We start from the raw sequence: 22,252 nt of genomic DNA, 5'->3' as shown, positions 1-22,252 counted from the left end.
AGATAAGTACTACCATCTTCATTCGCGAAGCAGCTGCTCTTGAGTTGTTAGGTCTCTCTTGGAGGCGCTCGGGTAGCTGTTAACAAATCCCACCCCTCTGGCTGAGTGCGTGCTCGCCCACCTGTCCTTGTGAAACTGGAAAGGCCTCAGGACCACCATAAAGCTCAATCATTAAAAAAAAACTACCATCTTGTCCATGCGTTCCTTAAGTAATAAATAAACATAAAATATCAATTAACTAACTGGGATTACCTAATTTGGATATCTCGAAAAATAAAACAGATACATTTGCATTATTTTAATTTGGAACTAAATTTAATCCGTATATTTACAGTATTATATATAAATTAACTATTAAATTATTAGCTATCTATGTCTCTACTTTCCTACGTCACGGTAACTGAATTCACTAGTATGAGTTATTCACTAGTATTGAGTAGGTATGCACCTCTCAGTCTTGATCCACATCAGAATATGTCTTACGTACTTTTGAATTCAACTAGTGATTTGAGACATTAAATACTCTCTGCTCCGTACTAGAATATTCATTTATGGCTAAGTTTCCTACAACTAATTGCAATAACATTGCAATAACACTGCAATAACAATAGACCTTCGTGTTATAAAATCATCCACTGAGAATTTTACTCTGCGGGTGTATGTATGTACCTTAAATAATGTTAAACATTTTAATCGAGTGGCCAAGATGATTACGGCGTATCAAATTGTCGATATAAAAAATCATAGTGCGTCTGTAGTTTTAGAAATGCGAGGGCATCTTTCTACCTTTCAAGCTGAAACTCTAGACAACAGCAGGTGGCAATATAGTAGCAACCCGTTCGTTCACAATACGCCCCCAAGTGGATACAAGATTTAAACGAAGTACGAATTAATTTCCGAATACTTTTCTTCATCTTTCGACTCTGAAGTGTCTGTTAAAATTCTTTCCGTTTCGTAATCTAAAGAATTTAATAATTCCATTTGCTTTTTAATCATTATCTCTTCAATGCTTTTCGTTTTCTTCTCTTCTTCCTTTATCTCTTTTGTTATTCCACTTACATTGTCTTCTACTACCTTCGTGGATCGAGTAGATACTGGAGTGTCTGTACTAGTAGAGCTTTCAATTTTATTTTTTTCACTCCTAACTTCTCTGATTTCTTTGTCATTGTCACCGAACCAATCTAGTTTTGACATATTAATACTTTGAGTGGCATCAATAATTTCGTCGTCAGAAGCTGCTTTTCTTATTCCTTGATCACTTGTAGTTATTTCCGTAGATGTATTAAATATAACATCTTTATCGGCTATGTACACATCATATTTTTGATCATCATTATTACTAATTTCAAAATTAATCATTTGAAGTTTAGAAGAATCTGGATTTAACCTTATACTGTTGGTTGTGTGAATTGTATTTTCGGTTGTAGATGCAATTTTGGTATCATTTTTTACCTTTTTTACTCTCCTGTTAAATACATATTTATCGTCATAGTCCCTGTCGTCGTCATCTTCACTAGCTTCTACATTATCGGTCGTAGAAACAATCGTTTTTTTCTCTTCGCTTTCCACGTATTTAGAATCTGTTTCTGATTTCAATACGCTATCTTCTGTAAGTTTATCAAGTTTTACACTATTAGGAAACGCATTAGTGTCAATAGAAACGTCTTCGAGAACCTTCTTTTTTGTCGTTTTTATATCCGGCGTATTTCTAATAGCATCTAGAAGCAAATCTATACCGTCGTCCGCTGAAAATAAAGTTAAATTTCTATTATATTATTTTTATACAAAAGGTTTCTTTACGGTCTATTGAAATAATTTGCGAAATGTTGTGAAAGTTTAGCGTCTGGGTAGTTCTTGCGTGATATTTTCCGGCCATGAACGTTATTGCTCAGATCTCGGTATTTAATGTCAATAATATAACTGAGAAAGTGACCTGTATTGTTAAATTCAAAGTAATGAAAAAGTAAATATATGAGACAGTAATTAATATTAACTGAGTAGGGATCAGGTAAAGGTTGTATATTTTTTTGCTGTTTAACGATCACTTTATTTTAATAATTTCACAATTTTAAACTTGACTAACGCCACTTGGAATTTAGTGAAGAGGAGACTAGTATCGTGGATGTCACGAGATGATTATCCTTAGTCGAATATGAAATACAGTTCATGTCGGTCCTGCAAGCTTCTCGCTCTCTTAACGCAGGCGTTTGAAAGCACAAACCATCCGGCACTTTGCGGAGTGTAGTTTTTTATTGCCCTTGTAGGCATTAGGCTCATCTGATGGTGAGTGGTCACTGTCATATAAGGACGACACCTTTATTGCCCTTGTAGGCATACGGCCCATCTGATGGTGAGTGGTCACCGTCGTTTATGGACGACAGCAATGCCGGGAGCACAGCCAAACCGCTGCCTATCTCAAGATGAACGACACTTACAGTGTAGTAATATCAAGTAGATCATTATACAGGAATGATATCGTATAATAAAAATCCTCAAATCAATGGAATAATCCTCAAATTAAAATATGTAAGTACATACATATATGGGTCTTCATAGTAAGTAGGATGCGAGTGCCTACAGTACAGTGTTTACACAAATTTATTAATTATACAACTATGTTTTAATTACGAATGTCATTCCTTATTCGCGATGGTTCCTCCTGAATACGAATTAGAATGTACATATTATTATATGCTTAAAAATTTATAACTTTCGCTTCATTTCGATTCTAGTTCTAAGCTCCTAATATTCTTCTGTAACTACATACGCGTGGTAAAATCAACACATTTGACATTATAGTCTCAATTGCTTTTTGCATTGAATATAACAGCCTCATACCTGTCACCAACCTGCCTATATTGCTTGCAGGTTTGAACTAAGCAGGAGAGAAGAATTAAGAAGCTTTCTAGGAAAATAAGTGCGACGATGGATGATAATTAAATAATAGCATGAAATAGAAGAAGCCGTTGTATTCTAATTAATAACCCTAAAGACCGTTTTCATTTCAATTCTCTGGCCTCAAAAGACCTCTAAGCTTGTTCTATTGCTACTACTTCACTTGATTTGCAAAGACATATAAAGGAAGTTGCTATGCCATCTAATGCCATAAAAATTAAGTAATCGATTTACCTGGATTCGAATCTAAACGGTAATTCTGCTTCAACAAGAACTCCATTACCGTTAACAAGTATTCCACTGCATCGTCTCTTCTCACATCTCTTTTACTCCTTAGTTTTATTCTACCTTCCAAACCGGTGAGCTTCTCTAAAATCTCACTGATATTATTAGTTTTATTCACATTTCGGACTCTTGGTAAATTGTCAAAGGTCGATAGTTTACGTTTGACGCTTTGTTTTTTGTTCACATTTTCAATTGTTTTTATGATCTTGTACATTTTCTTGACAAACGAATTGTGAATTAAGTCGTATGCTCGTAATAAGCCTTTGAATGCATCAAACATATTCTCATCTTTGTTTTTCTTGTATCTATCATTGATTACTTTGTTCCAGGGCTTAACTATCGCCTTATTTGTTTCGGTAGGTTGTTGTTTATTTTTTCTTACAATAACAATAATATCTTGTAATATTTTTGCAAATTTGCCGACAGATTTTACGAACAGCTGCGTATTCATTTTAATATAATCTACCTGCGTTTTTTCTGTTTGCGTCAGATTGTAATCAGCGACGTCTATATTACCATTTAGTATTAAGTTTAATGTGTGAAAATCATTAACTTTAGTTTTTGAATTTGTTGTTTTATTTGGAATATTCATCAGTTTTAAAAGACCTTTAATAATCTCGATTGTCCTTAATATATTAGCTATTTCTATGTTAAGTTGTATCACTTTTATATTTACTAGTCTTTTCTGGTTTTTGTCAAAGTTGCAAGGTCCAAACTCTTGGCATATTATTTTTAAAGTATTACCTCTTTCATCATATTTTTTTACTTTTTTTGATATAATTTTATTGAATAATCTTTTTATTTGTTTAATAAATACATGTTTCTTTAATTTCGGTTTAACAGTTGATGCATTACTAGTGATGTGATTCAAAATGCTTTTAAATTTATTTTGAAGATTTTTTATTTTGTCTATAGCAGTAATTTGTGTTTCGTGTCTTTTGTTCTTCGATGTCTTTATTACTTTTTTAATATTATTTTTCTTCTCCTTAATTCTTCTCACAAATTTCTTTGTTACCTTTCTTTTATTGGTATTCGCATCGGTATAATTTGCTTTACTTTTATTAGAATTATTACCGAAATTGTCAAATTTTATTAATTCCAATTTCAATAGTTTTCTGTTGCCTTTATAAAATTTAATTTGTGGCCAATCTTTGAATTTTAAATCATTAGCATTACGTAAAGCATCATCCATAGATTCTAGAGACTGATTTCTGAAAGTACGCGGCTTTGTTTCATTATAGAATACTGCAGTCAGATTTATTTTCGTCTCATTGTTATTGAGAATTTCAGCTGTTTCGTTAATGGTTTGACTATTATTTTCAAGATAGTAGGAGTAGTATGGTGAATGTGTCGATATTAGTAATGCTTCTTCTGTTATAACATGGGTACTTGCATTTAACAAACTCTCTATTTGAGAAACATTTTCCATATTAGTGGTCATATCTGAAATACATTAATAAGTATTTTCATTGAAGTTCAAGTGTCTATGCTTTTCGAAGTTGAAGACGCCGACTATCTTTGGACATGATTTTTTTAAATAATCCAGGGTTCTAGCTTACAAATAGTCACTACTCGAGTATTAATACTCACAAATGGGGTAATATAAGTATTTGGACTCACGACCTTGAACCATTGTTCTGAAAATACCAACCTGTACTGAAACCCAAAGACTCCGTAACGTCCACAGTCTTTCCCACTTCACGTTTGTGTCTTGTCAGTGTTTTGTCTTTGTTAATATCAGCTTCAATTCGTTCTGCTTCTATCGCTTTGAGTATCAGTGATGAATTGCCTTTCTTCACGTCATTTCTTATAAAATGTTGCATGGCTTCTAAGACTTTTCTGATAGCTTCCTGAGCGAATTGTGATGTACTTGATAACGTTATTTGTGGATTTGTGGAGGACTTAGTGTCTCTGCCAGTTGGTTTTGTATTGACTGAGTTGTTTTTGATGATTTTCTTTACAGGTTTCTGCGGCGCGACAAATTTATTGGTTTTCTGTAATTTGGCGTTATTAGGCGGCTGACGTTTTAGTCGGTTAATATTTCGTCTTTTTGTGGTTTGAAGTTTTTTAATCGAAGGTTTTTTGGTCACTGGTTTATTTGGAGCTGGTTTCTTTGTTGTTGGCTTTCTAGTTTTTGGCTTAACTGTGGTTACAGGAGTGGTTTTTATGGGCATTTTCCTGATGACAGTTCTTCGGAATGAGCCACCTCGTTTCTTGGGTTTCTTTGTAGTACCTATGAAAATTATAAAGTTTATTACTATCTATATAGCATTTTGTATCCTTATTCAATTTCAGAATATGTGAATACAGAAAAAAATATGTTTAGTTCTGTCCCTAACATCATGCACTACATTTTAACATAAATTTTCATTCAATACACTTTTTTAATATGTATAATAATAATGAGCATAGTAACAGCAATACAAATTTTAATAATCGACGTATTTATTTTAATGTCTTAAAAAAGTGCCAAGTTTTCCTATTTAAATATATAAAAAAAGTTGCGTTGAAATCTATACTAATATTATAAAGAGGAAAGATTTGTTTGTTTGTTTGTTTCGAATAGGCTCCGAAACTACTGGACCGATTTGAAAAATTCTTTTTCCATTAGAAGCCGACAATGTCCCTGATGAACATAGGCTACTTTTTTTTTATTTTTTTTTATTTTATTTTTTTGGTTTCATGTGTGTTTTAATGTTTCCGAAGCGAAGCGAGGGCGGGTCGCTAGTATAATTATAATCTAACTCTCTTTCTCTAACTTTCTTTTCCCTACCCATTTGCTGGCAGCCTAAGCCTGAGAGAATTTGCAAACACTAGCCCTCGCAAGAGCAGCTCTTCGCTTAATCTACCACCGGATCGGAATCGCGACCCATTCAGAAGATCTAGCGAGAAACTCAGTGGGTATTTTAAGCTTCCTTCGAAACAAGGGCTACTTACGTTCAGGACAATAGCTCAATACCCTGCAGTCCCAGTGCCCGTTGGCGTCGCAGTCACAGACGGTACAACCGATGCACCAATCAACTGGATTACAAGGAAAAATGCGTTGCAAATTTTATAAAAAAATAAAACACAATGTTGCATGTTAAGGCATGAATATTGCCGAATAATTGAGTTCATACATAGTTCTGTACAAGACAATAGGTTTACAGACTGAAGATACTTGCCCTGCAAAGTGTCTCCGGTTTCCAGTGTAGGTTTAAAAATGAAAAAGTTTTAGTTGAACCGATGCCCTAAAGTTGAAGCGTACATTTGCCTTTACTTCTCTTAATCAATTATTTTTTTGTCGATCATCACATGGCCGTTAAATTCGGTGTGCATAGATTGTTTTTTTTTTTTGGTATGTTTTAAATCGACTACCGTTTGTAATCGATTTGTTTTTCGTGTTTCGCTCTGTTTTTGGTCGATCCCAAAATGTGAAGATGGATTGATTTATTCCAATATAATACTCACTTTCCTAAATTTATGAATTACTAACGCGAAGATGTTCTAATTTGACTTTATGTCGTAGCGTCAAAAATCGATATTCAATTGTTTGACGAACGAGCACACCGTTTAAAAACTTAATTAAACATTGTATAGACTGCTTAACTGGCTGAACATAAATTAGAAATGATTAAGAAGGTATCCTGTGTACTCTTAACATTACATCTTCTACCTACTCCTATCCAAAAACGCTATCTCCAGATTGTCCATCTACTCATCTATCACCGGCCAATCACAATACGTGTTAAGAGCTAAGTTCGAAAATCAGGTCTGGGATGCAAAATCGGCTAAGATCTTATGGATTCATTCTTTGCAATAGACAAATTTCCATACATTTTAAAATTATTGGTGTAGTACAACTAGAGGGTTACTTACCTGGAGGACAGCCATCGCTGAAGCTGGATTCATACGGCTTGCATTGCTCCGGTAATCGCTTGTTGAAAACTGAAATAGAAAATCATAAGCCTATTCAATTCCAGTCAAGTACTTACAGTTTACTTAAGTAACATGTGCTGCTACGTCTTTTGTATATTTCACTACTTGACGGACTAATTCAGGAGTAATGGGAGACCAAATATTATGTAAGCCATGTTTATTATTAACAGGCTAATGGAAAGTCCACTCTCATCTTCTTTGTGCCATCATACCTAAAACTCACCACCGAAGTTGAGTTCACCAGCTGTAGTGATGTTTGTAGTTGTCTTAAAATACGCAACTATTCTATCAGCAGCACAAAATCTAATCTCATATCTCATCTGATTCTCATCATCAGTCAACATAGTATAATATTTTTTTAAATCTCATAATGCTTGTATTGAGAGTCAACCATAAAAACAATTATAGTATTTACTTTCGCGAACCTCAGTATATGTCTAAAGCTGATCACCTCGTTGGAGAAGTGGTTATCGACTACTGATCCACGGAAACCATATGCCTGACCCAAGTCGATATCTTTGTTAAAGCAGCTTGGTATACTAAACGTGTTAAGTGTTTCCGATACCCATAACAGGTTCTTCTTAGAGAACACCATACTTAAGGTACGTTGATTTCGAAAAGTTTACAGCTTAATAATAATAGGACTGGTCGTAGAGCACGCAAAACCAGAGTAAGACTGCCGTGCCGCAATCACGTACTCCAGTTTGTTCCAATACGAGACAGTGGATGTAACACCACATTGAGACTTCAACCTTATGTCTCAAATATAGTAGTAGATGTCCACGTTGTGATGTCCATGTTAATCACTAAACAACGAGTGGAAGGAAAAGATGACCTTTAAAAAAATATGTGTGTATTTCACACACTGCTCCTAGAAAAGCGAATCTTATCGGCGATAAGCGAATTTTCCGTTTAATATAGTTGTCTCGTTTCCGTTTCATTCAATTTCAAATGGCAACGGCGCCAAAGAAGTTTTGACTTAAGAAATGTGGACTTCATATACTCACGGTCCCTGGTCGCATCACGAAAGAATATGTCTCCTAAGGCAAGACCACGGCGCACCCTTGTGCCCCTGAACAAAAAAAAAAGGTTAACAATAACAATCATAAAAAGTAAACAGCATAAAAATATGAATGCCGCTACTCAGCGTCAGGTCAAATTTCAATCACATTTCGTAGCGTCTACCCGAGACTTTAAGACAGAAACACCTAACTCTATGTGACCCGAAAACTGAATCATCAATGCCAAATAAACAATGTAATTGAAATCCCTAGACTCGTGTCTTGATATGGGCAGAAACATTCATCGTCTCGTAGTGAGGTTTATATTTTGTTCGCATCATACACCAGATGACTGCAGTTGCTGGTGGCCAGATGGCGTCTCGTTTCCAAAGGTCGTTGAACATCGGGTATGCCATGGGATTGTTTACCCAACGGCACTAATTTATGAAAACTGCAACGCTGTGTATAATCTAGCCCAACTTTTCAACAAAATTCAGAACTTGGAGTGATTTGGTCCAACAAAAGCCGGACCATGTCCACTGAAAGTCAAGCTTGACAATGTTGCTACAAATAGGTGATCTAAAATACCGCTTTCCGATCCCATGATAGTGGTAGCTTTCAGCATCACATCTTCTATTCTCTCTTCGCCAACATGCAGCCGTGCCATTACCCTGACAGAAGCAGAGGAAGCATGGTCCAGGATCCAGATAATTTGACGGTAGTTCTCGTTTGAAATAGTAGCCAACATCGGGACAGGAATCTGTTTGTTTGATCGTATAGTTTGTGTCTGACAGGTACTCTAAAAGCAGAATGAAGATTATTTGCTTATTTATTATAGCCTTTTATCACCAAGAAGTTGTGTTCTTCAGTAAATAGACAGAACCTTTTTTTTCGTTGCTTAGGTGGGTGGACCAGCTCATGGCCCACCTGGGGTGAAGTGGTTACCGGAGCCCATAGACATCTACAACAGATGCCGCCACCTACCTTAAGATATAAGTTCTAGTTACAACGGCTGCCCCCCCTTCAAACCCAAACGCATTATTGTATCACGGCAGAAATAGGCAGGGTGGTGGCACCTACCCGTGCGGACTCACAAAGGGTTCCTACCACTAGTAATTACGCAAATTATAATTTTGCAGGTTTGATGTTTACTACACGATGTTATTCCTTCACTGTGGAAGTCAATCGTGAGCATTTGTTAAGTACGTATTTCCTTTGGAAAATTGGTAGGTACTTGCCAGCAGGATTCAAACACCGGTACATCGCTAGATACGATTGCACCGGACGTCTTATCCTTTAGGCTACGACGACTTCAAGCTCTCACAGCCCGTCTATTCATTATAAAAATGGTATCTGAAACAGTATTTTAAACCCGGCATAGTCAATACAAGTGAGCTATCTTAACTGTTAGGTCACGCATAACTTGATAACAAACCGGACACGCTCTGTATTACAATTAAGCCCAATGGTCGGGCTTGTACTCACCAGCAGTCACCAGAGCTGGTACCAAGAGGGCCAGCACCAGCATGTTGAGTCACCGTCCTGTCACTGCGCCAGGCGAACGCTAACGTAATCGCCGAATAGCCGGCGCGTGTTTACTAACATTCTGATTTTTGCTGGTTTGTTGCAGGGACGGATTCAGAGAAATTATAGGGGACGTTATACGCATCAGCATACTTTACAATAATATGATATCCAGTAGTAACCAGTTTTATCAGCCCTCTGTCTTAGTACTTCTAGTTGCCACAATGCAATCGTGCGAAAGTGGTAAAAGGTACCCCATGTCTCCTTGTCTCAAGCTTCCAATAATCAATGAACACATGATGTGCTTCAACTTCAGCGAGTTGACACTATCTCGCTGAAGAAGATGGCAGAGCATGAGAGAGAAATCTCTTTTCTTATCATAATAATTCGCGACCGACGAGCCGGAAGCAGGAGGAGAACTTAGTCCCAGCTCCACAGCTAACATTAACGTGCAGAGGGAGTTGATGTTAAAGATCCTCCTCTTGATGATTTAAGGCATTACGAACCGGCAGGCTGAGTCGCCTGTTACAACACACGCGAAACAACACAGGGTAGTTTTATCTTACACGGACCTCTTCATCTTACTTGCTCTCTTTATTGCTGAAGGTCGTGTCTAGCTTGAAGTGTTGATCGCTCAATGCACTCTGCTTCTCCACGTCGACGGTCTTTATAGCGTCGGTTATTGGCAGTGGTATGTGAGAAACCAGTGTGCTTAGTGCGAGATTTTTAACATTTTCGATACAGTAAAAGTTAACTTAAATTTGTATGGCGTTGAAACGTTTGCCTACGTTTGCCGCTAGGGGCGCTGTTCCAACTGCATACAAAATTGAGCGAACTTTAACGCTATCGAGAACGTAAAAAAGCTCGCACTAAGCACACAGTACACATAGCAAAGGAGTTTGTATAAATTTTTTCTCTAATTGTAAAGCACTGCAGTCGTCGACGCGTCGGAAGTTAGTTCAATTGACCCCCGAGTTATACCTTAAGTGCATTGTATATCCCGAAACATTTGAATGCAGTAAACATTGTCGATTGTTGAGAAACAGTACACACGGAGACGCCATGTTCGTGTGGGTCAGCTTACTTGTCGGCGTGATCGGCGCTTCCGGTGAGAATGAGAATTATTTGTGTATATACGGCGGCTTCCTTGGATTGTTTACTGCTTTCATGGCTCAGACAGATATACAACTCGGTTTTGTCGCGAACACTATCTCGTCTATCATCTTGTTCGAAAAATTATTAAATTAACAATATTCTTCATTTGGCGTGCAATGTAATACAACCAGGTTGGGTGATGTTGTATTTCTCGACATTAAAGTCGGATTTACTTTTTTCAATAACTGTTTACTTAATATGGATCGTGCGAATTTTTTGTCTTGGGTTTTCTTGGACCTCTAAACATTTTTTTTAGACGAACTCTATAAAGACATTAGAACATTGGAACTGCTTATCCCGGAGGCGGATACCAATTTCTCTAATGAAATACGCACTTAACCAATGTTCACGATTGTCTTCCACAGTGAAGAAATAAAATAACATGGTGTAAAATCAAACACGCAAAATTATAATTTGTTTAATTACTGGTGGTAGGACCTCTTGTGAGTCCGCACGGGTAGGTACCACCACCCTGCCTATTTCTGCCGTGGAGCAGTAATGCGTTTCGGTTCGAAGGGCGGGGCAGCCGTTGTAACTATACTTTTTTTTTTTTTTATTGCTTAGATGTGTGGACGAGCTCGCTGCCCACCTGGTGTTAAGTGATTACTGGAGCCTATAGATATCTACAACGTAAATGCGCCACACACCTTGAGATATAGTTCTAAGGTCTCAGTATAGTCACAACGGCTGCCCCACCCTTCAAACCGAAACGCATTACTGCTTCACGGCAGAAATAGGCGGGGCGGTGGTACCTACCCGCGCGGACTCACAAGAGGTCCTACCACCAGTAATTACGCAAATTACAATTATGAGGGTTTGATTTTTATTGCACGATGGTATTCCTTCACCGTGGAAGTCAATCGTGAACATTTGTTGAGTACGTATTTCATTTGGAAAATTGGTACCCCCCAGCGAGATTCGAACACCAGTACATCGCTCGATACGAATGCACCGGACGTCTTATCCTTTAGGCCACGACGACTTCTGAGACCTTAGAACTGATATCTCAAGGTGGGTGGCGCATTTACGTCGTAGATGTCTATGTGCTCCAGTAACCACTTAACACCAGGAGGGGTGTGAGCTCGTTCACCCATATAAGCAATAATTTTTTTTATAAAAAATGGGTGACGGTAACCAGTCACCATCAGGTGGGCCGTGTGCTCGTCTGCCTACAAAGGCAATAAAAAAGAATAAAAAAAAAATTGATTTGATTTGATTTGATTTATCATCTACGGAAATTCGGAATTCCTTTTTCTCCCGATATGTAGCTTTAGTTATTCTTTTAGCATCACAATTCCACTACGAAGCTACCCCGACCCGAAGAGTACAAGAAGTCTGCAGGATTTGCTATGAAGACGACTGCTTTCCCATAGACCGGACCCCATGCGAATACTTCACCCAAGTCGATGATGTTTTGGAGAAATACGATGCTGGTGGTTTTGGAAGCGGCAACGAGGTGGATGTGGCATTGGCTGATGTAATGGAAAGCGGTAAAATAAGTATATAATTCGTAAACGACTTGGCAATCTGTCTACATAAACTATGGCATATTTAAGAATGAAGGTCCTCTTGTTCAGTTTCTGAACGTCAAAATGTCAGCGAGCGACCTCCGCCATGACACCAATTGTCTTTTAAATCCATGCGCCAAGAGTAACGCATCAATTTTATAGTTCTCTTATATAAAGTCGGTTAATTGTAATATAAGGGTTCAATAAATATCTCAAACAATAAATACAGGCCACGCTCAATTCCCACAAGGCAACACCTGTTAATGTTCCAGATAAATCCAGCAGCCAAGCTTTACAGCTAACATTTACTGGTGGTAGGACCTCTTGTGAGTCTGCGCGGGTAGGTACCACTACCCTGCCTATTTCAACCGTGAAACAGTAATGCGTTTCGGCTTAAAGGGTGGGGCAGCCGTTGTAACTTGAGATCTTAGAACTTATATCTCAAGGTGGGTGGCGCATTAACGTTGTAGATGTCTATGGGCTCCAGTAACCATTTAACACCAGGTGGGCTGTGAGCTCGTCCACCAATACAAGCAATAAAAAAAAATTACGATGGTAATGCAATTAAAACTTAGACCTGACGTGACGCGTATAGCGTAACCAGCTTCCTGCTATGTAGGAGTCGAGTCAAGTGGAATCAAGCTTTTCTGTTCAAAGATCGGTTCCGCGTTATACAATTAAATTGAGACCTCAACTTCATCTCAAGATGAATTCGCCTTGTATACACTATGAGTTCCAATAACCACGCCATTAGCTTCGTAGGAAACTGAATATCCACGACACAAAACTAAACATAATCTTGGACTACAAAAATATGTTTCCGATCATTAACTGATTAATCTTGGAAGCTGTAGCTGCCAACGGTAAACAAGTCCTGGTAGCACACACTCTCACGTAGGCACGTACTAGTAACCACAACATAACATTACTGTGCCATTGTTTCAGCGTCAACATTCGATACCGATTGCATTCCGCTTGTATCAAAGTATACAGATTGCACGAAAGGTAATTTGTTTTCAAAATCTATTTATGGAAATTTCTTAGCAAATTGGTACAGCGTGAAACTTTAATTAACGACACTTCTAGCCCTTATTTTATGTATATTTTTACACCGCGCTCAATGGTTCGTCATATATAAATATTTAATTAAAAAAATTATGTGTAATTTATGAGAATTTATGAGTATTGTTTTGCCTTGTATATGGCACTATATAGTTTCTTCTTATCGGCCTGGAATATCAAATTTTTAATACTTGTAAAGGAAGTTTTATTTTCACATCCGAAGGAACCAATTGGCTTCGCAATACTATTTTTGGTATATTAAAATATGGTAAACAAGATATTTCACTATTTTTTTTCACAAATAGTTTTTAGTTAACAAAATAATGTTAATTAAAACACCCTAGCAGCCAATGCATATACTAGATAATTTTTACCGCAGTATATTCTGATATGAAAACAAACAAGCACACAAAAATACCTTTTCTCTTGAATAAGAAGCAATAATAAACTTAGCTTATTGTATGCCCCAGAAAACATATGCACCGGTTGCAAGTCGTGCACTTGTGATGGACGAGGTCAGTGGAACTGCTCAACGAGGTCGCGATGCAAGCCTGACCTCAAGATCAACGTGGACCGACAAGTTTTGCTTTCAGTCATAGATGCAATGACAAATAGTAAGCTGTAGCAAAATATCAAGTAGTTTTCAATACGATTTAACTTCCAGAATGGAGGAGTACCAGACTCTTTGGACAGAAACCTATTCAGCGAAAGATCTCTCATCTACATTCTCCTGCCAATATGTCGGCAACATGTTTTCTCCTTCCATACTCCTCTATCATATATAATTTCTTCGCTCACTTCCCCTCTTACACATATCATCTTTCACGCAATCCACCATTTTTTTCTTAGTTCTACCTCTTCCTCTAAAGCCTTTCATAGTTAAAACTCTTTTAATAACCTCACTGTCATTTCGGTGAAAGGTCTCTGTATAGTCCAAAATCGATCCATAGCATCTCCATAACAAATACCAGTACATTTTTTAGAGCAAAAAATACGCTTCAGATTCGAAGAGCACCGTGATTTCAGTACGAAATCAGCGTAATGAATGTGTGATTATGTTGCAGCTGTCAACATGCCGAGATTGAAACGTTCAACAGATCAGTCTCGAGATGAACTGAATAATACAAAAAGCGTTTACCAAGAAATAACTGAATGGCTGTACGGACTCTCGACTGACGCTGAGAAAAATAGCAGCACAGCTAATGCTAAGGGATTGGGAGATCAAAACGATCTAAACGATTCGGTAATTTTCGGTGAGTAAGATGTTGATAGTCCTCGATAAGTCCCATCAGCTGTGAGATTGAGAACAAACGTATCAAAGTCATTTGGCTTAATTATTTAGCTACTCAAACCACCAGCCACGCAATTCTTATAAACGTCCATGTGATATATTTTTAAAAAAGAATTTGATTTCATCATCGGGAGAGTGGGATGAAGTTGTTCCCGAGACCCAAAACATCTAAAAGTAAATACCGCCACAGCAGCCCTGCAGAACGACCGCCAAGTAACTAAAGTTATCTCTTCAGAGACCACTACATCTCCGGGATCGTTGACAACCACAAAATTCACAGATGACTATCTAGCCTTCGATTACGTCTTAAATAGCGTCGCGGTAGACTTAGCAAACAATAACAGACGCAAAGTTCTAGAAGGCCATCAAGAAAAAGATTTCAATTACATGGATTTTGATGATAGTACAAATGTATCTGAAATTGTGAATAAAATTGAAGATAATGAGGTAACTACTGTTACAAATAAAGTGATTGTTGACCTGCTTGACTTCGCAAAAGAAAATCAAGATTTTAATGTTTCTAGAGGTAGGTGTTTTGATCTATGCATTTGATTTTAAGTAACAAAATAAAACGAAATTTTTAATCTAATAAAAAATATTATTTGGTCTTTATTTTCAGGATTCACAAACCAAATAAACGCCTTGGATCCTATTGAATTAGACACCTACAATCCTGGCTTCGAAAAACTAAACATTATTAAACGGAACCCAAATGAAAACATATCGCTATTGACTAACAACAACGATAACAAAACGTATACAGTTGAAGAATTACATAACAACGTGTTAAAACCTTTAATCAATATCATAAATGAGAAAAGTAAAGAACTCCAGGATTTGATAACCGTTAAAGATAGCATTCAGAAGTTTACTAAATTCGATTCTAATTCTGACGTAAACATAACGAGCACAAACTCGACTGTCTCTATTTATAAATTAGAAATTATGGATGATCTATCGACAGAGAGTTATCCTCGGAGAAGTGATAAGAATAAGCTTGAAAATTTGTTAGAAAAATTAAAACGAGACGTATACGAAGTGGTGAGGGACTTTATATTGATAAAAAAATTGAATACAAAAGAATTGCCAAAACAATTAAAGTTTTTATACACTGCCATGAAACGTTTTATCAGCATGGAAAAATCTAATAAACTAAACTTAAAACTAACTAGAAAATTCATAAATAATAGTGACCTTTATTTAAATTTCGTTAAAAATGTAACTAATATATTTGAAATGATAATTCGAAATCAGAGTGGATTGATTACACTTAATAATTTGAGCCCTGGAACATTTAAACTATTATCTAGGCTTGTTAACGATTACTATGTTGATGATCTAGCAAAACTAGGTATAACAGTCGATACACCTCATTATAATCTAACCAACGAACTACAAACTGTTGGATTCAAATGGAATCGATTAGCAGAAGATCTTCAAAATAGTTCCATATATGACAGAAATTATGCTTTAAAATTATTACATTTAGCTGTTATGAATGACATCGCTAAAATGAGTGATGCCTTAGCTTTGATCACTTTTGCGGGCAGCCGAAGAATGGTACCAATAGACGATCGCATTGGTAATGACCTAATAGATAATATAACTCAAGGCTTAATATCAATAAACGAAAAAATCAAGACAGTTTTAAAACTTCACATGAAAAAGCCCAAAAATAGAATCATTAAAAATAATAATAAAAATAATAAATCTATAAAAAACATCAAAAAACAATCATTGATGATGAAGTTGAAGAATATCTTAAGAACTTCGAAAGCAGACATTAAAAAATTACTGAAAAAGAAAGTGCCTAAAGCCGATATAGTTAAGGAAATAGCAAAGAAACGATTACACGAAATGACAAGAAGAAGAATGGAAGAATTAGAAGACACGATGAGGAAATGGCAGAGTAATTTGAACATCATCCCTAGGGATAAGAGATCCGCAAAGAAACTTAAAGTTAAGAAACGGATTAAGAGTATTATACCTAGATATTTAAGAGGCAAAGTTGATCCAGCGCTAGCTAAGAAATCGGGAAATGTTAAAGTAAAAGAAGAAAAAATCATACTAAGTAAGTTGTTTAATATATTTTGTTCGCTAATTACACCACAACAATTCTACGCGAAAAAACATACATAATGGTGTATCTTCATACCCACATTTTAGTAAAATTATGATCTATTTTCCTTTTGAAAATATATTACTACTATAGCCCACATACAAAGCATAAGCGGTACTTCTCTTATCTTTTTATTGTTGAAACTATTAAAAAAAACTTGAACCGAAATCAAAATAATTATGTTAATAAATTTGAATAATGATATATATAATAAAATATATTAATTACAGATAAACAAAAATCGACTCGATGAATTTTAAGCGCACAGCCCTAGAAACATAAATCAAGTAATGCAGACGAAATGAAACAATATACATATAAGTGACGATAAGGATTTTTTTTGTCCATGAAAATTATCTTTAATGTAATAAAAGGTAATTTGTCGAATTTCCAAATAAATAGCCCTTAACTTTATGTTTCGCATGTTTTATACCATCATTATCGGCCTTTATCTCTCCACGGCTGGATGTAGGCCACACTCCGCCACAATGAATGGTCCTCCACATCCGATCTTCTCCAGCATATCGCCGTAAATCATCGGTACACCGTGCGGGGAACGCCTAATGCTGCGCTTGCGCTTTTATACAAATTATGAATAAATCTTATAGATTACCTTTGTCGAAATCAAATATTTTATCCCTTACTTAAAGAGGGCATAGGCAATTTCCCAAATTTAGTGTTTGTTTACAGGCTTTCCGTGGTCTTAAATAAAGATATGGCATTTTAGTACTAGTATCTAAAAAAGATACCACTTTTCTTCTTATTAAAATAAGCATTACTGTTAACGGCATAGATGACTGGGTACCAAACAATTACCTAGCATCAAGGAACTTTAATAAAATTCAATATATAATATACATAAAAATTTATTTAAAAAAATACAAATCGTAAAAAAAAACCTTTTTCATTTTTAGGCACTTAATTGTAATTAAATTTGGTGGTTTTTAATTATTGTGAACTTTTTTTCAAATTCATCAACATCACGGGTTGAAAAGGCCAAAAATTGATAGCCAATTTAAATTTTCATGTTCTTCATATTAATCAACTGTTTGATCAAACGTTCTTGGGTGTTAATTCCATATTCCGGCTGTGGACTTGAAAAGCTTACAATCGGCTCAAGGTGAACTTTGGCGGGGTAATCAACGCTGGGTATTGGTTCTAAAATGTGAACAACTATTTTAGAATACAATTAAAAGTTAAAGTGCTAAAATCATCGTGGCCTCAAGGATAAGACGTCCGGTGTATTCGTGTTGAGCGATGCACCGGTGTTCGAATCCCAGGCGGGTACCAATTTTTCAATTGAAATACGTACTCAAGAAATGTTCACGATTGACTTCCACGGTGAAGGAATAACATCGTGTAATAAAAAATAAACCCGCAAAATTGTTATTTGTGTAATTACTGGTAGTAGGACCTCTTGTGAGTCCGCACAGGTAGGTACCACCACCCTGCCTATTTCTGCCGTGAAGCAGTAATGTGTTTCGGTTTGGAGGGTGGGGCAGCCGTTGTAACTATACTTGAGACGTTAGAACTTATATCTCAAGGTGAGTGGCGCATTTGCGTTGTCTATGGCCTCCAGTAACCACTTAACACCAGGTGGGCTGTGAGGTCGTCCACCCATCTAAGCAATAAAAAAAAAAAAAAAATGACCGACATTAGCGCGATCATTTCACCAAACTAATTTAACATTATTCAATTGGTAAATAATTAGTTTCGTAACGGATAAAAATACTTGTTGTATTTCTTTAAACATTAAAAAAACATTTAAGGTTTTAAGCTGTAAAAATAATTTACCATTTCTATCTTTGAAACTGTTATCATCAATTTGGCGTTTCACAAATATCTTGTACAACTCTCTGGCAAGAACAGCGTTCCCGTTCTCTAGATACAGTAATATCTTCTTAGCTATGTCATATATCACGTCATCGGTTGTATCATAATACTTAATTTGTTTCATTCTTAAATATCTCTGAATTCGGTTCTTGATTAACTGATTTACAATCTGATCTCTCGTTATCTTAGATAGGACGTTTTCTTCCTTGTACAAATTCGGACTAGGCATAAAATCTTTTACGTTTCCGTCCGTTTTTAGCGCTGAATACATATTTTGGTTATTGCTGTTCAACTGACTCAAAATGTTTGTTTTTAAATTTATGTTTTTGGCAACAACATCAACGTACCCATGAAGTTCGTTTATTTTATTATTAGGTATATTACCAGAAGCTACGGTGTCTTTAACGTTTTCCAGAATTTCTATAATTTTTCTGATATCAAGATTCAAGGTTCTTAGTACTATAGCTTTCTCTGCAGCTGGTAATTCAGTAACAACAGATAATTTCGTGTTTACATTTTCGAGCTTGATATTGTCTAAAGCTTTTTTAATTTCACTATATGACTTAGGTTCTGAAGGTAATATGTTTCTACGAGTATTGATTTTGTTTTCGTTCAAATTTTTTATCAGCCTCTCCCAAACGACAGCGGATTTCGGTCTATGACCAACAGTACTACTCCTTCGCGTTTGAGACGTGTATTTTAGATCTCTTTTCAAATTTGTAAATACATTACTTATTTTCTTCACTGGATCATCATCGATATTAGTGGGTTTATCAGAATTTAAACTATTATAAAGGCAAGGCAAGATATCCTTTATCTTTACATCAGCTTGACCAGTGGGCATACCTTTGGCATTTTGTATTTCAACTAAATCTTCGAGAATAGATTTCAAATGTGCTTTCAATTTCTCTTTGCTGGCCTCTAATGATTTAACTTTTTTAGGAACTTGTGTAGTTTTGATACTTGTGTACATTTCTGTGGTCGATTTTGACCGTTCTATATTTGTTTTATTAATTTTGTCATTATCAAGTAGTTTTACCAGATCAGCTAAGGATTTCATCTTAAAAAATTCTGATAAATTTAACATTATATTACTTTCTACACTAGGAAAGGAAGGACTCGATTTGATTTTACGTTGTTTGCTTTGGTCTTTCAACAAGCAGTCTGGATATTTTTCAATATGACTGATATAATCTAGTATAATTTTGTCTTTGGCTGTTAAATTTAAGTTGGTCAAATCAGCTTGAAAGTATTTTTTATTCTTAGCAAAATCTGGTTCATTTTTAAACATATTTGACTTTTTAATTTTTTTAACCACATGTTTATTATTAGGCATTATTAATTTAGTGACTTTTTCCAATATCCTTCCGAATGAATTTAAAGTAACGTTTTCATCCTTAGTTAAGTTGTGTGAATCAAATCCAAACGAGTTCTTAGAAGTCTTCTTTCTAAGCATCTGTTGATTGACATTTTCATATTTGCTTATGAGAGTCAATACGTTTTTTATGTTATCCAATGCTTTGGCTGTTTTGACTGTATCACCATCTACCGATTTAACATTAGTTTCATTTAACTCAACCGGAATTAATAGCTTCTTGGCTTCTTCAAATTTACCACATAATGTCAAATTCCCTACGTCTTCGTTTTTGTCAATAACACCAGACAGCTTTTCTAGAGCGCTCTTCAAAAACATTTCCTGTCTCAAAGATAAAGGTTCCTTGAAGAGTTCTATTAAATCAGATATTTTCTCATGCTTCACAATGTCGGTTTCTAATGACTCCGTCGAATCACGTTCCATATTCCATAGTTTGTTTAGTAGATTACCGGCTATGAAAGCCATGGCCGTGAGAGTGTCATTTTCAGGAGTAAACGTAACATTTGAGGTCACGCGAGCATTTTTATCACCTATCAATTCCGTGCCTGTTTTCAATTCATTAACGATTACCTTAGAAACGTGTTTATCTTTTTGACTCTCTGTGTAATTCTTTTTAAGTTGTTTCTCATAGTTTTCTTCAATAACATTGTCTATTTTGTTATCAGTCATGTGCTGATACATTTTTTCATTGTGTGCTATATGTAAAGGGTTTGTTTTATCGCTTAATGTTAGTCCGATCCTTCTAGAAACATTTGTTTGAAGTGAAACGTCCACTTTTTTAGCTGTTACCGTTCCAAACGTGTTATTATTCTTTAAAGTATCTGTGAAATAAATAATAAATAATACGTAATATTAAAAGAAAGACCCGAAAAGTAATGTACCGTAAAATGGGGGGAATCGGGACACTTTTTAAGTTTGACATAGTTTTTTATCGTCTTTTTTTTGTAGTTATATTAATAAAACGGAGATCATAATGATTCCGGAGGCTTAAATTTTTATACATATACGATGCGTTATTATACATAGTTCATTACAAGATATAACTACACAAAAACTGAAAAAACTAGCCTGACCCGATTCACCTTTGCTTTGGGGTGAATCTGGTTACGTATGGGGACAATAGAGTTTTTCGATAGGGCTGGCACTATTTAGTTGTTAAGTAGGTACCTAACTTTAGGTAAATAACTTTTCAATATCTTTGATGATAATCTTTTCTAATGAGTTACAAAACTTTATTGACTAAATTAAGCAATTTAATATTCTTAAACACAAAATAGACGTCATTTTCAGTTCCACAAGAGTATTGTGACATCCCAGATTTGTCCCTATTCTACCTCTAGTCCCTATTCCCCCCAATCTACTGTATTTATATAACAATCTATACAAATATTTGGTAATCATTTTTAAAGCCATAATATTGATTTACCTTCATTTATTTCGTCAACTGTATGATAGAATTTCACTGTATTATTATTGTTTAAATTACGATCGGTCTCTTTAATAGACCGTTTTGGTCTCATTAAATCCATTATTTCATCTTCAATACTAAATTTCTTTTCAGTGTTAGTTTCTGAAATCATTCTACCATCATTATCACCTTCAGTCACCATCTTGCTCAGACAGCTTCACCAATATTCCAACCTGGCATTACCCACATCATCGAGTAAAACAAATATTTTTGGGAAACTCTACATAAATGGTCAAGCGATGATTAGAATTAGTATTTTCATTAACAGAGACACCGCTACAAATTGGATTTAAATACCACCACCTACCTTGAATTATGAGTTGAAACTCTACATAATTTAAGCATATCTACTAGGATACTTCCCACATGTTACACTTTGTAGGGTAGGTCTTTGTTATTAAAGGTTAAAGGGTATTCGTGTTTACTCTCAATTTTACTAAACGTCTTGACAGGCTTAACACTAGAGCTATGTCTAGGGTTAAGTAGATTTATAATTAGGCTGGGCGCCGAGAACTAGGTCAGCCATCTGAGGTATTAACGAGATGGCTTTTATTTTTATTGCTCGTGTATGCAGACGACCATATGGCCCGTCTGACAGTGAGAGATTACCGTCGTTCATGGACGTTCGTTTAATACTCTCCACAAGCCTCGTTTGAAGAAGGACATGTCATAGCGCTCGGGAAACACCGTAGAGGGGAGCTCATTCTAAAGCCGGATGGTACGTGGCAAAAAACGCACTGTGGATGAACGTAGTGGCTCCAAGTAGTATGGATGAACTCTACTCCGATGACGGGCAGTGCGATGGTAAAAACGAGATG

At 35.9% G+C, this 22,252-nt stretch overlaps 3 protein-coding genes across 3 annotated transcripts; 1 reads left to right on the top strand and 2 right to left on the bottom strand.

The window, feature by feature from the left end:
• Positions 1 to 283: 283 nt before the first annotated feature.
• On the bottom strand, positions 284 to 9,724 carry LOC101742885 (uncharacterized). The gene is made up of 8 exons (XM_038018200.2): positions 9,585 to 9,724; positions 8,688 to 8,898; positions 8,106 to 8,170; positions 7,039 to 7,107; positions 6,118 to 6,201; positions 4,832 to 5,413; positions 3,130 to 4,623; positions 284 to 1,745 (listed from the first exon to the last, which is right to left on the bottom strand). Exons 1-8 carry the CDS (start codon positions 9,625 to 9,627, stop codon positions 874 to 876), a joined length of 3,420 nt encoding a protein of 1,139 aa, XP_037874128.1. The 5' UTR covers positions 9,628 to 9,724; the 3' UTR covers positions 284 to 873.
• A 913-nt stretch (positions 9,725 to 10,637) lies between these two features.
• Positions 10,638 to 17,172, top strand: LOC101740864 (uncharacterized). The gene is made up of 8 exons (XM_004925991.5): positions 10,638 to 10,731; positions 12,065 to 12,268; positions 13,232 to 13,291; positions 13,819 to 13,962; positions 14,413 to 14,601; positions 14,875 to 15,165; positions 15,259 to 16,710; positions 16,989 to 17,172. Exons 1-8 carry the CDS (start codon positions 10,686 to 10,688, stop codon positions 17,009 to 17,011), a joined length of 2,409 nt encoding a protein of 802 aa, XP_004926048.3. The 5' UTR covers positions 10,638 to 10,685; the 3' UTR covers positions 17,012 to 17,172.
• A 434-nt stretch (positions 17,173 to 17,606) lies between these two features.
• LOC119630076 (uncharacterized) lies at positions 17,607 to 20,703 on the bottom strand. The gene is made up of 2 exons (XM_038018202.2): positions 18,553 to 20,703; positions 17,607 to 17,916 (listed from the first exon to the last, which is right to left on the bottom strand). The coding sequence occupies exons 1-2, from the start codon at positions 20,645 to 20,647 to the stop codon at positions 17,774 to 17,776; spliced, it is 2,238 nt and encodes a 745-aa protein (XP_037874130.1). The 5' UTR covers positions 20,648 to 20,703; the 3' UTR covers positions 17,607 to 17,773.
• Positions 20,704 to 22,252: the final 1,549 nt, after the last annotated feature.

The sequence above is a fragment of the Bombyx mori genome, chromosome 20, assembly GCF_030269925.1.
Source record: "Bombyx mori chromosome 20, ASM3026992v2".
NCBI lineage: Eukaryota > Metazoa > Arthropoda > Insecta > Lepidoptera > Bombycidae > Bombyx > Bombyx mori.
This window is presented reverse-complemented; position numbering and strand designations above follow the sequence as displayed.

Excerpts from the sequence above, each read along its gene's own strand:
- LOC101742885 (XM_038018200.2), bottom strand. The coding sequence starts at position 9,627 with ATGCTGGTGCTGGCCCTCTTGGTACCAGCTCTGGTGACTGCTG. Across the intron at positions 7,108-8,105 it reads TCGTGATGCGACCAGGGACC|TTTTCAACAAGCGATTACCG; the intron begins GTGAGTATATGA and ends TTTCTATTTCAG. Across the intron at positions 4,624-4,831 it reads GTCTTTGGGTTTCAGTACAG|ATATGACCACTAATATGGAA; the intron begins GTTGGTATTTTC and ends AATGTATTTCAG.
- LOC101740864 (XM_004925991.5), top strand. The coding sequence starts at position 10,686 with ATGTTCGTGTGGGTCAGCTTACTTGTCGGCGTGATCGGCGCTTCCG. Across the intron at positions 13,292-13,818 it reads GTATACAGATTGCACGAAAG|AAAACATATGCACCGGTTGC; the intron begins GTAATTTGTTTT and ends TGTATGCCCCAG. Across the intron at positions 15,166-15,258 it reads AGATTTTAATGTTTCTAGAG|GATTCACAAACCAAATAAAC; the intron begins GTAGGTGTTTTG and ends CTTTATTTTCAG.
- LOC119630076 (XM_038018202.2), bottom strand. The coding sequence starts at position 20,647 with ATGTATCAGCACATGACTGATAACAAAATAGACAATGTTATTGAAGAA. Across the intron at positions 17,917-18,552 it reads CAGTTTCAAAGATAGAAATG|AACCAATACCCAGCGTTGAT; the intron begins GTAAATTATTTT and ends TTCACATTTTAG.